This window comes from Chiloscyllium plagiosum, chromosome 29 (assembly GCF_004010195.1).
Source record: "Chiloscyllium plagiosum isolate BGI_BamShark_2017 chromosome 29, ASM401019v2, whole genome shotgun sequence".
Lineage (NCBI taxonomy): Eukaryota > Metazoa > Chordata > Chondrichthyes > Orectolobiformes > Hemiscylliidae > Chiloscyllium > Chiloscyllium plagiosum.
Window position 1 is genome coordinate 17040383 of NC_057738.1, and position 22417 is coordinate 17062799.

Here is a 22417-nt window from a genome sequence, read left to right on the forward strand (position 1 = left end):
CATCAATGTGAATTCATGGTTTTTGAATTTGTAACATGGACCAAAAATACAATACGGAGAAAGTGAGGACTGCAGATGCTGGAGATCAGAGCTGAAAAATGTGTTGCTGGAAAAGCGCAGCAGGTCAGGCAGCATCCAAGGAGCATTCCTGAAGAAGGGCTTATGCCCGAAACATTGATTTTCCTGCTCCTTGGATGCTGCCTGACCTGCTGCGCTTTTCCAGCAACACATTTTTCAGCTCTAATAATACAATACTACAATCTCCTTGCTCTTTCTCAATCTTGATCTCAATCTCAAAAAACAGCACTGGTGAAAAAGCAACTTCGAAGAAAAATCAGTCATGAACAACTGCTAAACAGGACGACTGTTAAACAGTTAGACTCAGGTTTTCAAATTCTCTCAAACCAAGGGACTCTTAACATCTTTAACCATAGCTGCCCTTACCTTCCGAAACATCCCATGTCCTTTGTAAGGACATCATTTACATCTGTACATGTATTTGATCAGTTTTGCAAGCCAACGAGCCCTGGCGCAATAAGTGAGGAGGCAGCCTTAGAGCAGCACATGGGCAGCAAGTCCTGGGCAGAGACCATTGAAGAGGAGGCTGTCCTGGAATTTACCTTGGAGCAGCTGAATGCTAATATGGAGTAGACTGGGGATTGAAGTGGAGTGGAAATGCTGAACCAGGGTTAGGTTGTGGGCAGTCAGCCCAGAGGCACTGTGTTGAGCTGCTACAATGTAATGTATATTTGTAATTTCCTACCTTACTTTAATGTCAAACCATTAATGATGTCTTTTTTTTACTTTACAGAGTTGAAGATAAAATTATGTAACTGCTTTATTCCTCTGCTGTATCCAAGGATTGTACCTCGGTACTCGTACCTAAGATGTCGCCATAAGACGACAGACATGGTAAAAATGTTTTAACTGTACTTCTACAATGGAGTATACGTGAAAATAAAAGGATATTCTATTTTTTTTCAGGGTAACAGGCAATAAAACTCACTCTTTCACTAAAGAAAACCTGGGAATTAGCTTTCTTTAATTTGGGTCTGGTTAACTAAGTGTGACAGCTGTATGTTAAAAAGAAAACCAACTGAGGAGACTTTTTTTAAAAAGGCTAGTCATGACCCAGTCCTCATTTGATTATAACATGAGTATTTGCAAATTGATGCGGAATAGGATGTGGGCAACTGAGCTTTAGTTCAGCTAAAGTTTATAATGCAGAGAAGGGGAGTAATTACAGCAGGGATGAGGTAACATTAGATCTAAAAGTTAGCATTTCTGGGAAAACGATAAGAGATTGGAAGATTAATTTAGGATTAAATAGTTGTGGACAAACTGATTCAACTAGAGGAAATGGCCAAGAAGAGAGATGGAATCTGTGGCAGTTTGTCAAGACAGAGGAATGTAGGGAGTTTTGGTTTTGATAAGATGGTGTTGCCATTGAATATAAAGGGAGAAATAGGAAAGGGAGCTATTTACATTGTCGGTTTGTGAGAGAGCCAAGGTAGAAAATTGGGAAAATATTGGGATAGAAACACTGGTGATGCATAGTTGTAATTTCTTTCTGTCAGGAAATTCCAACAGATTATGAAACTAATTACATTAGTTTGAACCTGTTCAACATAACTAATGTATGTTAGACATAACTAATTCTTACTACCTTGAGTACTATAAGTAGCAATTCGCCTATATGTTACTAAACATCACACTCGAAGTCAATAGGAATATTGGGAGACTGACCACCCCCCACCGGTATCACTGACACTGATCAAGAAAAACTCAACACCTAGTTCAGTCTCCAATGAAACTAAGACATTCAAATTTTGGGTTGATATATTTTTGAAAGCTAAAGTTCAAAGCCAGTTTGAAAAAAAAATTAAAAAGCTGTGACCTCTTGTAGAAAGTAGACTGTACCGTTTCTGCAAGTTTTACATCAAAAGGAGAAGCATGATAATTCATCATCATTGGGAGACACCCCAACCTTCAGATTTCACGTTTGAAGTTTTATTCTGAGGAGACTGTGAATAGTATTAAATTTATCTATATTAACAAATGCCACAAAGTGAAGAAACATTTTTTTTAAAATTCCAACAGATGCACACATTTGAAGTATAATTCAAACATTCACTTTACTTTTGAAAGCCTAGAAAATAATTGCTTTATCATACAAAACCTAAACACTTTAAAAGGGAGGAAAACCAGTTTAGACAGTATAAGAAATATGCTCTCATGCTGTTTTTTTTGCATCCTCATCCTGATAGCACAAGATGAATAGAATTGACTTCATGTCTCTTTGCAGCAATGTTTAAATTCAGAACAGTGATTATTTCAGGAAATCCAAAAACAGTTCAGAAATAAGTTGTAAAAGAGTACATTTCTGAGTAGTATAAACTAAATATTGCCATTACACTTTCATTAAAAATGTCACAAGTAAACAATCAAATGAAATCATATTACCCTAAATGACAAATGATAAATGAGAAGGGAAGACATACCCATCATGATTGTAAGATGCCAGGACCACACTTGGGCTGGAGTATGCATTGCTAGTCACCCAGGTGCAGTGTACAGCAAACATCATCAGTAACATTAACATCAGCATCGTAACAATACTCTTGATATTTGGACCAAGTCCCTCTTCAGTGTTTTCTTGTTCAGACACATGCTTTCTCACCTTGCCAGCCTACAGCAATCAATGAGAAACAATGCTCAGAATAGAGTTTAAACAAACATAGGGGTAAGAGACCTTGCACATCATTGCCATATCCCAAGACAAAAGAACTCTCACTTTGAAGTTACCATTTCACATTATGTTACTTTGGGTACCTAGTGGGAGAAAAACCTTTACTCAAAACTTATTAGTAAACAGCAGTTTCTGTGTAAACTACAACATTTGAGAGGGGAAAGATTTAAAAAGAGACCTAAAGGTCAACTTCTTCATTCAAAGGGTGGTACATGGAATAAGCTGCCAGAGGAGACGGTGGAAGCTGGTACAATTATAACATTTAAATGGCATTTGGATGGGTATATGAATAGAAAGGGTTTAGAGGGATATGGGCCAAATGCTGGCAAATGGGACTAGACTAATTAAGGATATCTGGTTGGCATGGACGAGTTGGACCAAAAGGTCTGTTTCCGTGCATACACTTCAATCACTCTATGGTTTAGAAAGAGCACATAATATACATACATTGCAGAAAGAAACAAAACAAACTTGGCAACCGGACTAAGCAGGCTTGAACTTGCAAGTAAGTGTATGAAATGTTGAGAGAGCTTTATAAAAATTGTAGAAGTGAGACTAAGTTTTAATAACTGGAGCAACCAGCTAAATAGGCATATAAATAAATCCAACAGCAACTCTTTAGATTTGATTACATTAGATTATCTACAGTGTGGAAACAACAGGCCATTCGGCCCAAAAAGTCCACACCAACCCTCCAAAGAGTAGTCCATCCAGACCCATTTACCTTTGACTAATGTACATGGGGATGCCTGTGTGGAGTTTGCACAGTCACCCGAGGCAGGAATCGAACCTGGGTCCCTGGTGCTGTGAGGCAGCAGTGCCAAAAGATATCTCCTCGTTCTTTTAAATTCCAATGAATATAATCCCAGTCTACTCAGTCTTTTCTCATAAGGCAACCCCCTTAACACTGAAACCAATCTAGTGAATCTCCTCTGCACCCCTCTAGTGCAAGTACATCTTTTCTCAAGTAAGGAGACCAAAACTACATGCGGTACTCCAGGTGTGGCCTCACTAGCACCCTGTACAGCTGAAATACAACCTCCCTTTCTGCATAGAACACACAACTAGTGTTAGTCTCAAATGTATCTTTGTCCTTTACCTTATCATAGAGATTTCCAGAATTCCTCTTGTCATCCTCATCACTGCTATCCTCAACAGGTGGACTTTCCCTCTGTGTGTCATCACCCAGATAGTGTTCAAATACATTGGAGAATGCAATGGCAGATAGCATGCAGACAACCGGGGTGAGAGTCAACATCAGACGCACCATAACTCCAGCAAAGTAAACAGCACTGATTGCATAAAGGGCAACTGTGGAGAATTCAGGTCACAGGTATTAGCTTACATTCATAACTTTACAAAAGTTTAAATTAAATTAGAAATAAAAACCCTGTTATTCTAGAGTTTGCATTCTGAAAACCAACCATCCCAGCAACAGTATGTTCTGTACTTGCAAAAGTTATTTTATGCTATAATAGATACAATGATTGGGTTCAATCTGTACTAAGCATACTTCAACAATTTACCAAATTGAAACATTTATACTCAAAATGATGGCAATAACATTAAAATTAATTTTAATAACTCAAAACAGGATCTATAGAAATGTCCTTAATCATAGTTCTACAAAAACCAAATTGCAATGTAAACTTCATCTCATTCAATAAATCAGCATTTTCAGATTTTAAAAAACACTAATTGGGGAAATCTAACAATTCATTCAATCGCATGCTCTTTACTTCCCCACATCTTTCCTCTGCTTTTCAATGCAGTTCTGTTCACCAGAAAACAGTTCATCATAAACAAATCAGATAGCACGTACTTCTGAACAGGAAAATACTACATTTTCAGATTTCTACTGTGCAATAACGTTTTCTTGTCATACAATGACAGGCCCAGTTTAATCAAACTTAAACTATTTCAGATAACAAAGTCTTATAAATCTTCCTTCCTTGAGTATGTACTGGGGCATAACTGTTCATCAAGCAATGAGATAGCTCAAATTTGCAATACAGAAATTCAAATTCTCAATTTGCAGGTGATTGAGCATTTGTTTTATCGCAAATTCTTTGATTTCATTTTATGGAAAGTGGGCAATAGTTTGGAACTAGAGATGATTATATCTGGCACTTTAAATTTATGTAAATGATCATGTTGCTCACTAAGCTTCGATGCAGATTTATTTCACACACATGGACACATATAGATTCACATCGATATTCATAGTTTCATTTCCAAATTAAAATTTAACATTGCGTGCCAATATCCTACTCGCAGAATACTATGAAATGAGAAATGTTAAGACACCAACATTGTGAGATGTTCAGTGCCCTTTGTGAATCTGTGAATAAACAGAAGTTTAAAAAAATGATAGAATGAGATACAAGTGCTCAACATTCTTTTTGTTGATTATTCATATTATCCTATTTTATTACCTGCTCTTTGACTATGCATCACCTGAAATCAACAGGACAATTTGCATTCAAATACACTGCCATAATTATCCTTGCTCAATTACCTCCAGCTTTATAAGGTGTCCAATGTTTCTAGTCCTACAATTAATCACCATTTTCCACTGAGCTGTGACTGAATTCAGAATATCATTACAGATATTTTGAGCTTGCACTCTTTCTGCAATAATTGCCCAGGCTATTTTTACAATGTCCCTAGTGACTACATAAGAAATAAAAACAGCAAGTTGGCTCTCTAACTACTCATGCCCAATGCATTACCTACAAATTGATTTTTTAAAAAAGATTAATTCCAGATGTGGCATCACTGATTAAGGCAATCCCTAATTGCCCACGGAGCAGTTAAGAGTCAATCATATTGCTGTTTTTATTTCTTATGTAGTCACTAGAGACATTGTAGAAGTAGCCTGGACAATTATTGCAGAAACAGTCAAAGTAGAGCAGACTTGGTAAGGATGGAAGTTTCCTTCCCTAAAGCTCATTAGCTGTTCCCAACAATTGTCAATTATTTTGTGATTACTACTTAGTTCCACACTTATTGAATTCAAATTTCATTTCGTTCCATCATAAGCTTTGAATGCAGTACTTGGGTCTCTGGATGAATACTGTAACAATAGGTCATCACCTTTCCTGATGTGAAGCTTCTTTTGTTTTATTCTTCACTTGCACATCCTCTCAAAGCTGTATTTTTCACAATTACAATTCTTCAAAACAATTATTGTTAAATTTAAATTAATTGTAACTCCAGGTAGAATGCTTAAAGTGGTTAAACTGCAAGCTCTACCTTGTGGCATTTTCAATTATTTAACATTTAATCTAAAAATAAACAAGGTTTCCTTACCAAATACTCTTTCATCATTAATGTTTTTGATGCAGAACCACAGGCCGGCTGGGAAAGTGCAGACCAATATGTGAAGGTCAAAAAAGAAGGAAACCCATGTTGTAGGTTGATGCTCAGATACAGAAGCAATGATGGGAATATGGATTTTTGCGTATCTACAGAAAAAGAACAAAGATTCATTTATACATGTTCCATTTCAACAATATAAACACTGAACAGGATCATAAAAGTTCAATGCACACAAATGCAAGGAGGGTACCATAGCCTGTATTAGCAGTCTGCATTTTGTAAACAAAGCATTTATAAAGTGTTTTGAGTCCACTTGCAAACTACACCAATTACTTCAGCTGGCAGGTTGGAGCCTGGATGTAGATTAGTATCATATCAGATGCTCGTACTCAACTTCTTTCCTGACCCCTAATGTCTGCACTTAGGTCAACACAATCTCATTCGCTTCCCGAGCTGAGAAATTCACTAGGGTTGCCAAGGAGTTATCAGTAGTGCAGTAGGTGCTGACGCTTCTGTGAAATTGACAGGTTGGAAAGCCATTGATCACTAAAATAATGCTATACTTCGTGTCATTGCTTAGGTGAATGGCTTTTGTTTACAGGCTTGTTTGAAGAATGCGCTTCATTGCTTTACAGTTGATTTCTAACATTTTTGATGTCATTTCTGCTACCTTAAATTTTACCCTGTTAGATCTGTACTTCTGGTCAGCTTTCAGTACAGCATGGGTCAGTTTATGCTGCTTGACTTTGGACTTCTGCAGAGGATCAGGAAAGTGGAAACAACAACATCAACAGTGCAGTCTTCTCCTCAGCCACAGGTCGGAAGAGATAGGACCCAACTCTAGATTTAAGAAGGCAACGCTACCAGCGCAGGGATTCCAGACCAGAATCAGTTCTCAACATAACTGTGGCTGTGTCGTGTTAAGAGGCTCAGGCTTTCGAACAGATCATTACCAGCACTTGCATCTTCCTACAGTAAGGTCCCCTTCTCAATGGACATGGTGGTCATCCACAACAATTGCTATTGAGGTCACTAACTTCCATGAATTTCTTTGCTTTCAGCTTCTTCCATGGATTTGCTAGTGATATCTGCAGGATTCCACTATTTGGTGCGAAAAAGTGGATTTCCCAGGTGATTGTGCAATGTTTTTCAGACCAACACAAACATTTACTTTGCCATTTTGAAAGATCAATCAGAACTTGAAAATTCTTGGCTCTGCAATCATGGGATCACAGCAACAGATGCAGGAAGTCAGTGATTGTACATGTGACTCAGAGATGCCTTCAGATCAACTAGTTAAGTTTAACATTCAGCTACATGACTACTTGAAGGATTGCATGCATCACTGCAAATATTCCACACACAGCCACGAAGCCTTCATTCAGTACCTGTTATATCTCCTATTGGTCTATGCATTTCCAGATTAAGCAAATGGCCTCTTAGAGAGAAGGGCTACCCTCTAAATAAATGTATTAGTGGCAAAGCTTTTTGTCAAAGGAAAGATATATGTGAAGCTGAGAAATAATAATTCAGCAAGCCTCTAGGTGGCCAAAGATGTAATTCAGTTGCTTGGAAAGCTCAGGGGCATTCTTTAATATGCATCAGCAAAACTGTTCAACAGTGCTTTTCTGTACCTTGCACAGCAGAACTCAGTACAAAGAACTGGAGCTGCAGGAAAGGAAGAGGAGAGCTACTCTTATCCTGAAGGAGCTTGACGTGACCCAAGTCTTTACAGCTGAAGACAATAACAGCATTCCAAAAATACTAAAGGGGAAGACTAATGGAACTAAAGAGTGATAAGTTCCCTGGACCTGAAGGACTACATTTTAGGAAATTAAAAGGAATTAGCTACAGACATAGTGGGTGCAATGGTAGTAATCTTTCAAGAATCTTTACTCTAGAAAAATTCCAATGATTGGAAAACAGTCAACATAACACACTTATTCAAAAAGGGACACACAAAAAAGGTACTGCACATAGCTACTTAAGGAGATAAGTTGATGGCAGCATATTAGCATAGATCAGGACCTGACTAGAAGGCAGTTAGAATTTGGGGGGCATTTCTGGGATTGCAACCTGTGAAAAGTGGAGTGTGAAGGGATCAATGCTGGGTCTATAATTATTTACAATATATATCAATTACTTGGATTAGGATAGGGAATATGCTATCGCCAAGTTTAAGGTGACATAAAACAAGTGGAAGGGCAAGTTTGAGGATGATGGAGTCTAAAGAGGGATACAGACCGGTTAAATGAGTAGGCAAAAACTTAGATGGAATACAATAAGAGAAAAAGTCAGATGATACACATTGGCAGAAAGAATAGAGGAGTTGGTACTGTTAAAATGCCGTAAGATTACAAAAAGCTGTAGCAGAGGAATTCTGGGGTTCACAAAAAGCTTGCATACAATATCAGCAGGTGATAGGAACACAAATGGAATTTTTCCTTCATTTCAGAGGAAATTAAGTATAAAAATAAGGAAGGCTATTACTTCCTACTACCCAGAATACCAAGAACAAGTTTGGTTCCTTTATTGAAGGAAAAGCTTACTGGCATTAGAGGCAGTCCAGAGAAGGTTCACGATAGTGATCCTGGGTGTGAGGCAAGAATGAGTCAGTTGGGTTTGTACTCATTGGAGTTAAGAAGGATGAAAAATTGCCTTATTGAAACATTCCTAGTAGGCTTAACAGGGTAGGTGCTGAAACTGTGGTTCCCTATGTGGGCATCCATTGTGGACTAGAGGACAATAATAGAAACAAGGGATCACCCACTTATGACAAAGATAAGAGAATTTCTTCTTTCAGAGAGTAGGGTATTGGTAGAATTCGTCACTGCAGACAGCTATAGGAGATTAGGTTATTAAATATATCCAAAGCTGAGATGGATACATTTTTTAAATCAGTAAAAATCAAAGGCTATGAGAAAAAGGCAAAAAGAGTGGAGTTGAAGATTATCAGATCAGCCATAATATTATTGAATGGCAAAGCAAACTTGATGGGTCAAATAGCCTATTCTGTTCCGATGTCTTTGAAAGTGATGTTTATGACTACTGAACCAACTGCCTGAAAAGCCCTCGTAGACTCATCCAGACCTCACTCAGATAATCTAATTATGCTGAGTTCACTGTTTTCTTCTCTCAAACCAAATTACTTACGTAGTCAATAATTTCTCCATTTCATTCATACCATTTATTTGTCTTCCACTATGATCTCAACATTCTCTAGGCTAACTTCCATTTGGATGGTTCAGGGTAACAATGAATTTAACTAGACAATGGAGATGTGGAAGAAAGCACCTGATTTTACTCTAAACTCTTCAAATATACCAGAGCAATAACATTGCTATAAACACCCAAGTATTTACTTCCATTTCCAATTAACTTCTAGGTTATACCAACTTGTGATTTCAGCAGGTAGCTTGTTTCTCTACTCTTACAGCTGAGATGTTGTTGGCCCTCTCAGATTAGAGGCCCATTAGGTTCTGCCATAGACTGCTCCATCTGTACCTGTGTATGCAGACTCTGGCAGGAGATAGCATGTAAGCTCTAATCCAAATTCACTTCTCTGCCAACCAAAAGTTGGAGTACAGTTTTCTGCACTTTGGTAAACTCTCAAGGCTTGGATTTCCTCTATCTGGATGAAGGTGAGACATGTGTGCAGGCGTTGCTGATATGCTCAATGCATATGCATGGAAGTACACACTTGGTCTGAGACATCATGACATTCATGGTAGAGGTGCCGAAGATGTACAGGACTGCACACACGTTTTGCTATTCCTCCAGAATTGATTTCAGCATTTGTACTCGGCTGAGTAGAACTAGATGTGTTCTTTCCAGGACTCCAGTTCATATTATGCCCTGTGGCAGCAAGGTCAAGGGAACAAATGCTGTGTTTGGAAGAGCTGGAACAGGCAGAATGAGAGAGACAGAATTTGAGATAGGAGAGCAACTCTTCAGATAAATTGTCTTTTCTCAATTCACTGCTTTTCCAATCAAACTCCACTGCCTCTATGTTCTCAATAAGACAACTGCATCTGTAATTATCCAGCCCCTGACCTAGGAGGGGTCACCATGTAGAGCAATATTGTACAGATGACTTTGCTTGGATTATTGCCCTTCTGCTTTATCGTGGACTCCTTGCGATATTGAAGGTAAGCTTGCCTGCTGTCCCCATACGTTTCAAACTCTGTCGTACTGCTTTGGTGGTGGATGTGTACAAATTGTGTCAATGCTTGCTTAAACCTCTTGGCTTCCCCTAGCCAATTCTCTATCCATGCCAATACACTATCTCCAACATGATAGGTTCTTATTGCTTAACCTTTGAGAGATATCTTGTTGAATGCTTTTTGGAAGTCCAAATACAACACATCTACTCGATGCCCTCTTATTCAGGCTGGTTAAGACTTCCTCGAAAAACTCTAATAGACAGATGCAATCTTCCTTTCATGAAGATATGCCAACACTGCTTGATGAATTATGATTTTCCAAATATTTTGCTATTACTTCCTGAATAATTGATTCCAATATTTCTCCACCAATACACATTAGACTAATTGGCCTATATTTACCCACTTTTTGATTCCCTCCCATTTTCAATAGAGCTACTGGCAGTTTTCCAATCCTCTGCAACTTCTCTAGAATCCAAGGATTTCTGGAAAATTATAAGCAATGTATCCACTATCTCTGTAGCTACTCTTTCAGGATCCTAGGATGCAAGCCATCAGGATCAGGAGACCTATCTGCCTTTGGCCCCCTCTGCAATACATGGTATAGCTATGACTGGAGGGCTACCCTGGTTCACTGTCACTCCCTGGAGGTCTGCACTCTTCTCCTGCAAGACGAAATAAACAGGGGCAGGAGTATGAGAATAGGATTGTATGGCAAGAATGAAATGACTGTTATAGAGGTTGACTGCAAGGAATGGATGTGATATTGCAATAAGATGAGGGTGAATCATTTGGATGGGGATGTGAATGGGTGCCAAGAGAACAAGTGAGAGCAGTATGACTGGTGCTGTAAGATCTGTTGGTCTGTGCACAGTGCAGGTGAATGCCAGACAACTGGCATGTCAACTTTCCTGCCCTCATGAAGTTACTGAGCTTCTTGTAGCAATGAACGCTACAGCACAGGACCATATTCATCTACTCACTTTATCTGCCACACTCTCTCTATTTGAGAGGTTGTCCTTTTCTTCCCAGCTGTGGGAAATGCCTCTCTATGGTCCTCACAACTTGAAGCACAATCTCCAGTGAATCATCAGGGAACTTGTTGGCGTCTACCAATTTCATGCTTTTATTTTTCTGATTGCTGAACTTTCATTTATAATTTCCTGAAATGGAGCCAGTCTCAATCCTGTGAGGGTCCCTTCAACAGAAACAGCTTAATTGACAGGCAAAGGTCATCATCACATTCTCATTCTGATTGGTCATGAAACCTGAAGACACTGCAATTGAACAGCTATGGCAAAGATCACTCCAATGGTACTGCTTCCCTTAATGCAATCAGGTCAGTTTCATTAAAATTCTACACTAAGGTTCCAATCCTGTCATTAAAGGAGAATGAGAAAATGAAAATTCAGTTCTCGTCATAACAGGTTCATCAAGTTCTCTATTCACCACTACAATAAAAACAAAGATCAACATGATTTCTAGGTGGTAGCATTTCCATTCCTTGTATGAATAAAGAATAAGCACATGTTTCCTGCATGCACCCATTGGCTAATTGCCCCACAAAGACAGAGGGGTGCATCCCTTAGTGGTTGGTTTAGTTTGCCAACAAAATCCACATAGCAACCATTTTAATTAATATTCCAGAAGAGTGAACTGAAGGAGGTGTACGCCAGAGTTAAAGGTTATTGAGTGGCCCTATAATATTTTATGGTGTTTAAAAATATCTTTTATTGCTACAAACCCAATAGCACTGCAAGAATTATGACCTGCTGCCACTGGAGTACAACACAAAGGAATTTATCCGTCACAAGATTTTGACTATTTGAGCAATAAAGCTAGATTTGCCCAATTAAATCAGCTTTTGCTACTTGCAAATTTCAGTGCAATAATCAAGATTATAAATACCAAATCTTAATCTCTTGATGAATCTGAAAATTTTAATAAACAACCAAAACAATTAATCTCTTACATTGAGACTTCTGCAGTTCAGTAGCAACAGAGTCAAGTTTTGGACCAAAACTGAAGAACTTATAAATGCAAACCAATACAATAATCTCCGCCTCTCAACCCATTCAATCACATCACCCCCTCAAAGAATAATCACACATACATAGGTCTTGGACATCCTTACCCTGTATCCCAGAGTGAATAAAATCTCCCACTCCACGGGGCAATATAGCCTGGAACAAAAGAAGTTGCAACATTTGCAATAATGTTTCCCCATTTCATAAAGTAGTACAGCTGGTTCTGCTATAATGCACGTTTCTTCAACGCGAATTAGCTCTAACGCAATTGAAGAATTTAGATCATTATTTGTAGAACGCAAACTTTCCTTACCTGTATTGGCTAAAATGTGATTCTGGCCCCATTAATTTGAATGTGCAACTATTGCTCTAATTTCTTATAACGCAAGATCATGCGAGAACAGAACTATTACATTATATCAGAGCCGACCGCATTTTAAATTCAAACTGAAGACATCCGTGTAATCAGGTGGATACAAATTCATTATAAATTTTAAAAGGAGATACTGAACACCATCACAAAATGAACCTATAGTTCTGGAACACGACAAATCACAAAAGAAAAATTGCAACTCCAACCATTTACCATCACCCAGCAAAAAGGAATTCAAAATATGGCTGCACAAGACATTCTACCTCAAGGCAATCTTCAACTACACAAAATTTACCTTACAAGACTCTAATCCAAGCCAAGAAAAATTTTCTGTTCCTACTTCTTGATTCACAATTTTGTGAAACATGACAATATTCATCCATGTATCCACCTTCGTTACTCAACTCTTCATATACAAATTCCCATGCACAGGAGGAAACATCTCCTGTTATGTTGAGACGGCACAATGGCTCAGTGGTTAGCACTGCTGCCTCACAGCACCAGGGTCCCGGGTTTGATTCCAGCCTCGAGTGACTGTCTGCGTGGAGTTTGCACATTCTCCCAGTATCTGCGTGGGTTTCCTCCCACAGTCCAAAGATGTGCAGGTCATGTGAAGTGGCCATGCTAAATTGCCCATAGTGTTAGGTGCATTAATCAGAGGGAAATGGGTCTGGGTGGGTTACTCTTCGAAGGGTTGGTGTGGACTTGTTGGGCCAAAGGGTCTGTTTCCACACTGTAGGGAATCTAACCTAATGTAATCTAATCTAATCTCATGTCTTGCAAAGACTTTAATGTCAGTGTCAGTTAAAACCTTCTGTCCCCACATCTTGAAGGACTCATTCTAGGGAAAGAGAACAGAATTCAAGGCTGATACCCCTATGCAGTACTGAGGGAGAGCTTGGTGACTGTCTTTCAGATAAGACATTAGCAGAGGATCCAGCCCAAGTGGATATGAAAGATTCCAAATGAATGGTATTCCTATTGAATAAGCAGCATCTCTGGTGACCTAGTCAATATTCATTCCTCACTCAACAACATAAGAGCAAATTACCGCAGTGCTGTGGGGAAGTTTGCTGTGTACAAGCTGGCTTTCAAATTTCCAACACTAAAACAAAACTACACTTCAAAAGTACTTAATTGATCCTAAAATGCTCTAGACATTCAGCAATTCTAACATTTGCCATTGTTCTAGCCTACTTGCTTCAAAAATTAATCAATTCAAAATCAAGACTGATATCCCACATATTAACTCAAAGGGGAATTATTGGCTGCTTTAAGCTAGTTAAGTTTCAGTTAGCATCTTCTCCTATGTAGCTGTTCATCAAATGATAAATTAGAAATGTAATAATCACAAGATATAAAAGTATGTTGTCATAGCCAATTATTCTTAAATTCACAGCCTCTTTCTTTCACACAAATTAAAAGGTCTTACTATTAACACATCATCTCAATTAAAATTCACTTCTGTATATGACAGAAGGACACCGTTCAGCTCATCACGTTCATCCCGGCTCTCTGTGGATCTACCTGGTCAGTTCTACTTTTCTTCCACGCCTCAGCCCAGTCCCAGAGTGCTGCAAGCATATTTCCTTCAAGTACATATCATTTCTTTGGCAAATCATTATTTGTTTACACATCTATTAAACTCATGGGCAGTGTGTTTTTGGTCGTTACCATTTACTGCTTAGAGTTCTTTCTCTTATTTCCTCTGCATGGCTCGCCACAAATCATAAATTCACACTCCTCTAATTATAGACGCAGACTTTTACAGCACAGAAAGGTGGCATTCAGTCCATCACATCTGTGCCAATCCATGAAGATTTGACTACACTAACTTTTGGCCCATAATTTTCAAGGTTATAGCAACAAAATTAAATATTTGAGCACTACTTAAACATTTTGAAAGCTTCTGACTCCATGATCCTTTCAAGCAGTGAGTTCCAGACTCCCACCACCCAAGTGAAAAAAAAATCTCAACTGTCCTCTTAACCTTCTACCTTTTCCCTCACTTCCTGGTCAGTGATCTCTTTACTAATGGAAAAAAGTGGTTTCTTTTCCACTCTATCTATACCCTTATCTGGTATCCTCTAATCTTTGCTGTTCCAAAGTAAACAACCTCATAATTTTCCAGTCTTCCATCATAGTTCAGATAACCAATCCAGGTCAAATCCTGGTAAACCTTCTCTGCACACTTGGTAGTGCATTAAGTCTTCCTATAAATGTGTACCAGAGCAATACTCCAGTTATGGCCAAACCAAAATTTTAGACTGTTCCAGCAAAACTTCCCAGCTCTTGTATTCTATGCCTCAGCTAGTAAAGGCAAGTATCCCATACGCCATCTCAACCAACAATTTACCTGCCCTGCTACCTTCAGCAATGTGACATATCCACAAAGTCCCTTTGGTTTCAATACTTTCCAAGGTCCTACCATTCTTAGTGTAATCCCTTGCTTTGTTAGTCCTCCTTATATGTATTCCACCTTACTTTTTCTGATTGAATTCCATTTGTCATTGCTTTACCCAGCTGACCAGACTGTCAATATTTACTTACAGTTTGCTGCTATCCTTCCCCAACAACTTTTGTGTCATCCACAAACTTCTTGATCTTACAATGGCACACTTAAATCTATATCGCAGAAACACTGAATAAAGGAGGAGTAGGTCATTATGCCTTCAAGCCAGCTCTGCCATTCAATATGATAACGCCAAGTATCCAATTTAGTATCCTGTTCCTGCATTCTCCCCTATCCTTTTGCTTCCTTTGGCTACAAGAAATATATCTGCTTCCTTCTTGAAAACATTTTATGTTTTGGCTTAGTGACCTTCTGTGGCAGTTATGTACATGCCAATATACAAGAAAATAGCAAGGGACCCATCACTGAGTACTGTAGAGCCAAAGTACACAGTCTTCGAGGCATAGGAACTTTTCCTCTATCACCATCCACTGTTTCCTGCATCCCAGCCTATTTTTGATCAGTCTGTCATGAGGAAACCTATCAAAGCCTTGCTAAAGTCCATGTATACCATATCAAATCCACTACCTTCATCAAGACTTCTGGCACACAACTTACCCTGAACAAATCCATGCTGACTATTCCTGATTATTCCGTATCTCTTCAAGTGCAACTATGTTTTGTCCCTTAGACTTTTTTCAAATAACCTCCTCACTGAGATTGCTGACTGGCTTGTAATTGAAGGTCAACTCCTACCTCTAATTTTTAAATAATGAGACAATGTAACAGTTCTCCATTCCTCTGGTTCTTCACTTGTGGTCAGACAGGATTTGAAAATTACTGCTAAGACCCGTGATACACCCCTGATCTTAGTCAATCGCCTGGGATACATCCATTTACTTTCCTTGCAACTATTCCTGAGCAGACCTCTGAAGTCCATGTGTGGCAGTGGTGCCTGGAATCAGAAGTCAATGCACTGGCATACCAGTCAACGGGTGCAGGACTCTGAGTGGCTGCATATCTCACAGCTTAGAGGAAATGCTGCCTTTCACACAGGCCTGCTGATTTATTCACTTCTTAAGCTGCTAAATCCAATAGTACTTTCTCTTTCAATATTAATTTCTTACAGTATTTCACTGTTAAACATCCTGATATCTTTCTCACGTTGTTCTTTTCTACTATGAAATCTGACGCAAAATATTCATGGACTGGGCTCACATTTTCTGGATCCACACACTGATTAACTCCATGGGGCCTAATCTTTCCCGAGCTAATCTCTTGGTCTTTACATATTTAAAAAAAACCTTTTAGGATTTTTCTTTATTCTACCCACCAATGCTTCTCCATTGATTTCCCAATTTTCCTTACATTCACTCCTGCCTTTTTCATACTTCCCAAGGAATTCTAACATATTAAGCCATTCGCTTCTTTTTTTTTCTTAATCCTACCCCCTACATCCCTCGACACCCAGGGCTCTCTGGACATTATAGGAGCACATTGGCCCTGTATTCTCATTATTTGCTCCTTAAATGCCTCCCACTGCTTAGACACAATTCTATCTGCAAATAGCTACTCACAGTCCATTTGGAACAAATACATCTTAGTAAAATTAGCCTTTCTCCAGTTTAGAACTCTTTTAGAAATATCCTTTTCCACAACTATTGTAAATGAGAATTATGATCATTACCTCCAAACTGCTCCCTTACTGACACATCTGCTTGGGCTTACTTCTGAATACTGGATCCAGAACTGCCTCCTCCCTTATCGGGCCTTCTGTGGATTGACTGAAAATGTTCTCCTTGATGCAATTTAAGAGTTCTTATTCGCTGCTACCTTGCACATTAAAACTACCACAGTTAGTATTTGGGTATTTAAAATTGTTATTGCATTATTATTCCCATACTTTTCTAATGTTTTATTACGTGTTTGATAGTTTCTTTTTCTGACTGTGTGGAGGCCAATGTTACACACCCAACAGTGCTCTTGTCCATCTTGTTTTTTGCTTCAATCAATTTGGCCTAATTTGATGATCCAAGAGATCATCCCTCCACTGTAACTCATTCCTTGTTATTGCAACAGTACTGTTCCTTCTACATGCCCTCCATTTCATCCAAATACACCACTTAGGAAGATTTAGCTGACAATCCAGCCTGTCATTCCGCCAGGTCTCGGTCGCACCTAATGATATCATACTCAACATGCCTATTTGTGCCCTGAGCTTATCTACTGCATTCCTCAGGCTCCATACATTAAAATATATTCCATTTGGCGTTGCAAAACTTACTTGTTTCTTATCTGGCATAATGTTTCCCGCTTTCTAGACTCATTCACGTTTGAGCTTCTAACTCCATCTCAGCTGTTTTCCCCTCTAAAAACCTGTCCATCCTGGTGTCAATTTAGTTTCAGTCAGTCCCAGCAGCATTAGTAAATGACCTCTATGGAGGATGTTGGCCCCACTGCAAGTTCAGGTCACATTTCCAACCTGTGCAATTCCCACCTTCCCAGAAATGGTACCACTACTGCCTTAGAAACCCAAGTCTTCCCTCCTATGCCATTCCCCCCAATCATGCATTCATCTGCTCTATCTTCCTATACTCACCACTGCACTATATCAAGAGCAATTCAGATTCTGTTTCCGTGCTGTACATCAATATGACTCTATTACAACCTTTGAATCCGGTTTTCAATTTCCTACCTAATTCCCTAAACCCTGCCTGCAAGACCGAATTTTTCGTTCTTCTTATAACATTGGACCCAAAATGGACACAGCTTCTCGCTGTTCACCCTCCCACTTCAGAATGCTCTACAGATGTTCCATATCTCTGACCCTGGTACCAAGGAGGCAACACACCACCTTAATCATTATTTGCATTCAAAAGTGCCTGTCTACTCCTATCACTAACAAAGCCCCTACCGCTAGTGTGCTCCATGCTTCTTACCCGCTTCTTCCCCTTAGCAGCCAGATCATCCACATCATGTTGGATTTGGCTGGCATACACAGAGGACTCATTACTATCTCCATATTGCAAGGCCAAAAAAATGTATGCACTCCGATTTCCTCATGTCTTGCCTCAGCCTTGTCTTCTTTCTGGCAATTATCCATTCCCTCTGCCTGCTCTTTAAACTGTGGGGTGATCCTGACAACTGCTATCCATGAACTCTCAGCCTCAGCTGCTAGTCAAACTGGAACTGACTGGCTCCAATCACAGACACTTTCTACACACATGGTCATCCAAACTGACAGGATTGTCTAGGATTTCACACATAGTGCAGCTCTTGGGCCTGATCTTCCTAAACACCCCTTAATGAATAGAATATTCTTTTATTTTATCCTCATTTTAACTGAAGTATGACCAGAAAAGTCACACTCTGTTTATATCCTGAGTCCCTCTCAGGTCCCCCACTATTCCATCTGTGTCTCTGCAGAGATCCTCACTTTGCCCACTCCTCTGGGTGATGCTGGTTGACTGTCACCTCCACCAATCCTCCTTGCCCTCTCAGATAATTGCAAGTTTTTCCTTGTATAGCTGCTCTAAACTGCTCAATCTCATTTACCTCCTTCAAATCTTCTTTCAACCCCCTTTGCTCCAGAGAACCTCAGCCTTTCTAACCTAACCTAGTAAATTTCATGCCTGAAACCATTCAGGTATCTCTTCTCGGCAACCCCTCTAGGATTTTCATATTTTTTCTATAGTGTAATAACCACAACTGGGCACCATTTTAGTTGAAGACAAACCAGTATTTTATAATAGGTTCAGCAAAACTGTTTTTGCATTCATTAGCTCTATTTATGAAACCTAAGGATTCATATATTTTGCCAACTTCTAAGCATGTCCTGCTACTTTCAAAGATCAATGCAATCCTGAGGTTCCTGTGCTTGTGCAATCTTTTTCACAATTGTGCCAATAAGTCCATACTGACTCGCCTCAAATTCTACCAAATTGTATTTCATCACACGTCTCTGTACTAAACTGCTACTGTTCTCACCTATATCCTATTGCAGGTAATTTTTTCCAAGCCTACTGTATGACATCCTTCCAAGGCAGGCATCATTCAAGTTTTGAAATTTTACTTAACACTCCAAAATTCAAATAATTTATATATGGCAGCGATCCTACCTCTGACTTTCAGAGAACACCATTCCCTAGCACCATCAAATTCAACTCAACCAGATCCCAAATGCACACTGTCCTTAATATTCAATAAAGAACAATTCAGTTAACTTTATATGTCATACCTTCTAAACAATTCCTTAAAACCCAGGTAGACAATATCCACTGCATTCGTTTAAAATAGATTAACACTTGATACTTTGTCAAAAATTAAATAAGCTCAGTCAAGCACAATCTGCCTGTTACAGAACTGTGCTGGCTTTCCTTAATTAACTGAAACTTTCCAAATGTTTGTTTTATTTTGCAGATTAAGAATTCTAAGAACTTAGCCTTCAATTATGTTAGACTAACTGTAGTCTGAGTTTCCTTGCATCAAGTTTTGAGTAAGGTTGCAACAGTGGCCATCTCCAATCCTCTGGCAACTCCCCCACTCACCATGTCCACTCACTTCCATCATCAACTTTTCATGCAACCCTTCTGAATCAGATTACCTCAGATAAACTCACCATAGTCAGCCATCCCATTTTTTTTCTCCCTTTCAATGTTCACACTTTCCATTGTTTTCACTATTTCTTTTTCTACTAATACTTTGTCAGACTCCTGTTTCTTAATAAGCACTGTTACAAATAACTCATTGTGTATTCTGGCCTTGCCCTATCTCTTAGTATAGATTATTCCCTTTGTCCTTAATAGAACACACTCCACTACTTAAAATTTCTGCCTACTTACAAGTTGGCAATAGATTTGGGTTCCTTTTACGTACTGACCTGGAGGTCTTTAAAGTTTAAGTTACCAGACTGCCTACAATAGCTATGGAGCAGGATCCTGCAAATTCAGGCAAAGCGGCAAGAGTACATTTCACAAACAATATCTTGATAATGTCTTACTTTGACAATCACGATCAGATGTTCTATCTAGATTGAGCAATGTTAAAGAATCTAATTAATGCAACGCTATACCAGAAAATTAAGCATGAATTACAATCTCTCTTGTCATGAAAATGAAGTCTTTCTACTTGTGTGTCTGGTACTACAATCATAATGAAGGGGGAGAAACGAGAATGATAAAATGACACTTTGCATGTGAACTCACCAGTGTAAGTTAAATAAATAACACTCAGAAACACAACTCCAGCAGCAAGAGACACCCCCAAGAAAAACAATGTCTGGAACTCCTGCTTCGTCAGCCTGTCTCTCAGATACTGTAAGAAGGCATAAGCTTGCATCAGGGCAAATACACCTGAATGCAAGAGGATGAAAAGTTAAAATGATTTGCATTCCTCAATTAATAAATACACATGATCAAACTTAACAAAAAATAGTTAATTTGTCCAATATTTACATAAATTTAATCAAAATATCAGACATTTTCCTTTAAAGGTTCTTGGCTAGTTGAGGTCATAAAACACACTTGCTATTCATAAGGTCATCAGGATAGAAGGTTTCATAGTGGGTACAGGACAATCGTTGCTCATCTTAACTAGTGAAAAGTTAAGAGTCGCATGGCAATGGAATCTGTGAAGGGAGAGTGGAAGACAATATAACCGGGTGGGAGGGGTCTTTGATTATGTTAGTTGCTTTCTCGATGAAGAAGGAAGTATAGATGAATTCAACAAATGGGAGGCTGGTTTGCGTGATGGACTGGTCTGTGTTCACAACTCTAATTTCCTTCAGTCTTGGGAAGTGCAGGTGACATACCATGCTGTGATACATCCAGACAGATGTACCATAGAAAGCATTCTATAAAACTTTGTAAGAGTCTTAATGGATATGCTGAATCTCCTTAGCTTTTTGAGGAGGTAGAAGTGTTGCTGTGCTTTCTTGACAGTAGTGTCAAGATGGACTGACCAGGTCAGATTGTTGGTGATCGTCACTCCCTGGAACTTGATGCTCTCGACCATCTCGACCTCCACACATTGATGCAGACAGGGAGTGCCCTTCACTCTGCTTCCTGAAGTCAATTAACAGTTCTTTCCCTTTGCTGATGTTGGAGGAGAGATCGCTGTCTTAATACCATGCCTTTGAGCACTCTATCTCCTTTGTGTACTTTGTTTTATCATTATTTGAGATTTGACCTACAATGGTAGAGTCTTCAGCAAATTTGTAAATGGAGTTGGTGTGGAATTTGGTTACACTCTCGTGTGTGTACAAACAGTATAGTAGGAGGCAGAGTACTCAGCCATGCAGGGTACTGGTGTTGAGAGTTATTATGGAGGAGGTGTTGTCGCCTATCCTGACTGGAGTCTGTTGATCAACAAGTTGAGAATCTAGTTAGAGCAGGGAGCAGAGACATAGGTCACAGAGTTTAGAGAAGAGCTTGTTTAGAATTACGGTATTGGAAGGCAGAGCTGTAGTCAATACGTAGTAGCCTGACACCGGTAACCTTGTTGTCCAGATGTTTGAGGGATGAGTGTAGGGCCAGGGAGATGGCGTCTGCCATGGACCTGCTGAACCGGTAGGTGACCAACTTCTCAAAGCACTTCATAATGGATATCAGAGGCTCTAGGCAGTGGTCCTTGAGGCACACATGATTTATCTTTGGCACTGGAATAACGATGATCTTCTTGAAGCAGCTGGGGACTTCAGATCATAGTCAGGAGAGGTTGAAGATACTGCGAATATTCTTTCCAGCTGGTCTGCACAGGATCTGAGTGCATGGCCTGGGACTCCAACGGGGCCAGTTGCTTTCATGTTGGTTCATCCTTAAGGCGGACGATCTAGTGTTTGCGTTGGTGACCAAGGCTACAGGCGCGTCCAAGACTGATGGGACAGGTGATATCATCTCACTGCCCTTCTGTTCAAAGCTAGCATAGACTGTAATGAGCTCATCAAGTAGGGATGTACTGCTACCCGTGATTCTGTTCTACTTCGCTTTGTAGCCAGTTATGTTGTGTAAGCCTTACCACAAACGACAGGCGCCCATATGGGGGTTAGTCTGGTCTCAAGCTTAGTTTGGTTTTGCCTCTTGACGTCCTTGATAACCTTCCAAAGGTCATTCCTTTACATTCTGTATAGGTCAGGGTTGCACTCTTTGAATGCGTCAGACCTGGACATCAATAGGAGTCAATCTCCTGGTCCATCCATAGCTTCTGGTTGGGGAAGGTTTGGATTAACGTCTTCAGCACACTGTCATCTATGCACTTAAGAATGAAGTCTGTAACGGTAGTGGTACACTCATTTAAGGTTAGTCGCTGAGTTGTTTGAGGATGTTTGGATCTCTG

The 22417-nt window shown here is 39.4% G+C and overlaps 1 protein-coding gene across 1 annotated transcript in view; it reads right to left on the reverse strand.

Moving 5' to 3' along the window:
• stt3b (STT3 oligosaccharyltransferase complex catalytic subunit B) overlaps positions 1-22417 on the reverse strand; it is a 75313-nt gene that overhangs the window by 11867 nt on the left and 41029 nt on the right. The window contains exons 6-10 of the mRNA XM_043719214.1: positions 20290-20436; positions 12368-12416; positions 6062-6216; positions 3849-4060; positions 2502-2689 (exon numbers count right to left, since the gene is read on the reverse strand). Coding sequence (XP_043575149.1) covers positions 2502-2689; positions 3849-4060; positions 6062-6216; positions 12368-12416; positions 20290-20436 — 751 coding nt within the window. The remainder of the gene's footprint in view (positions 1-2501; positions 2690-3848; positions 4061-6061; positions 6217-12367; positions 12417-20289; positions 20437-22417) is intronic.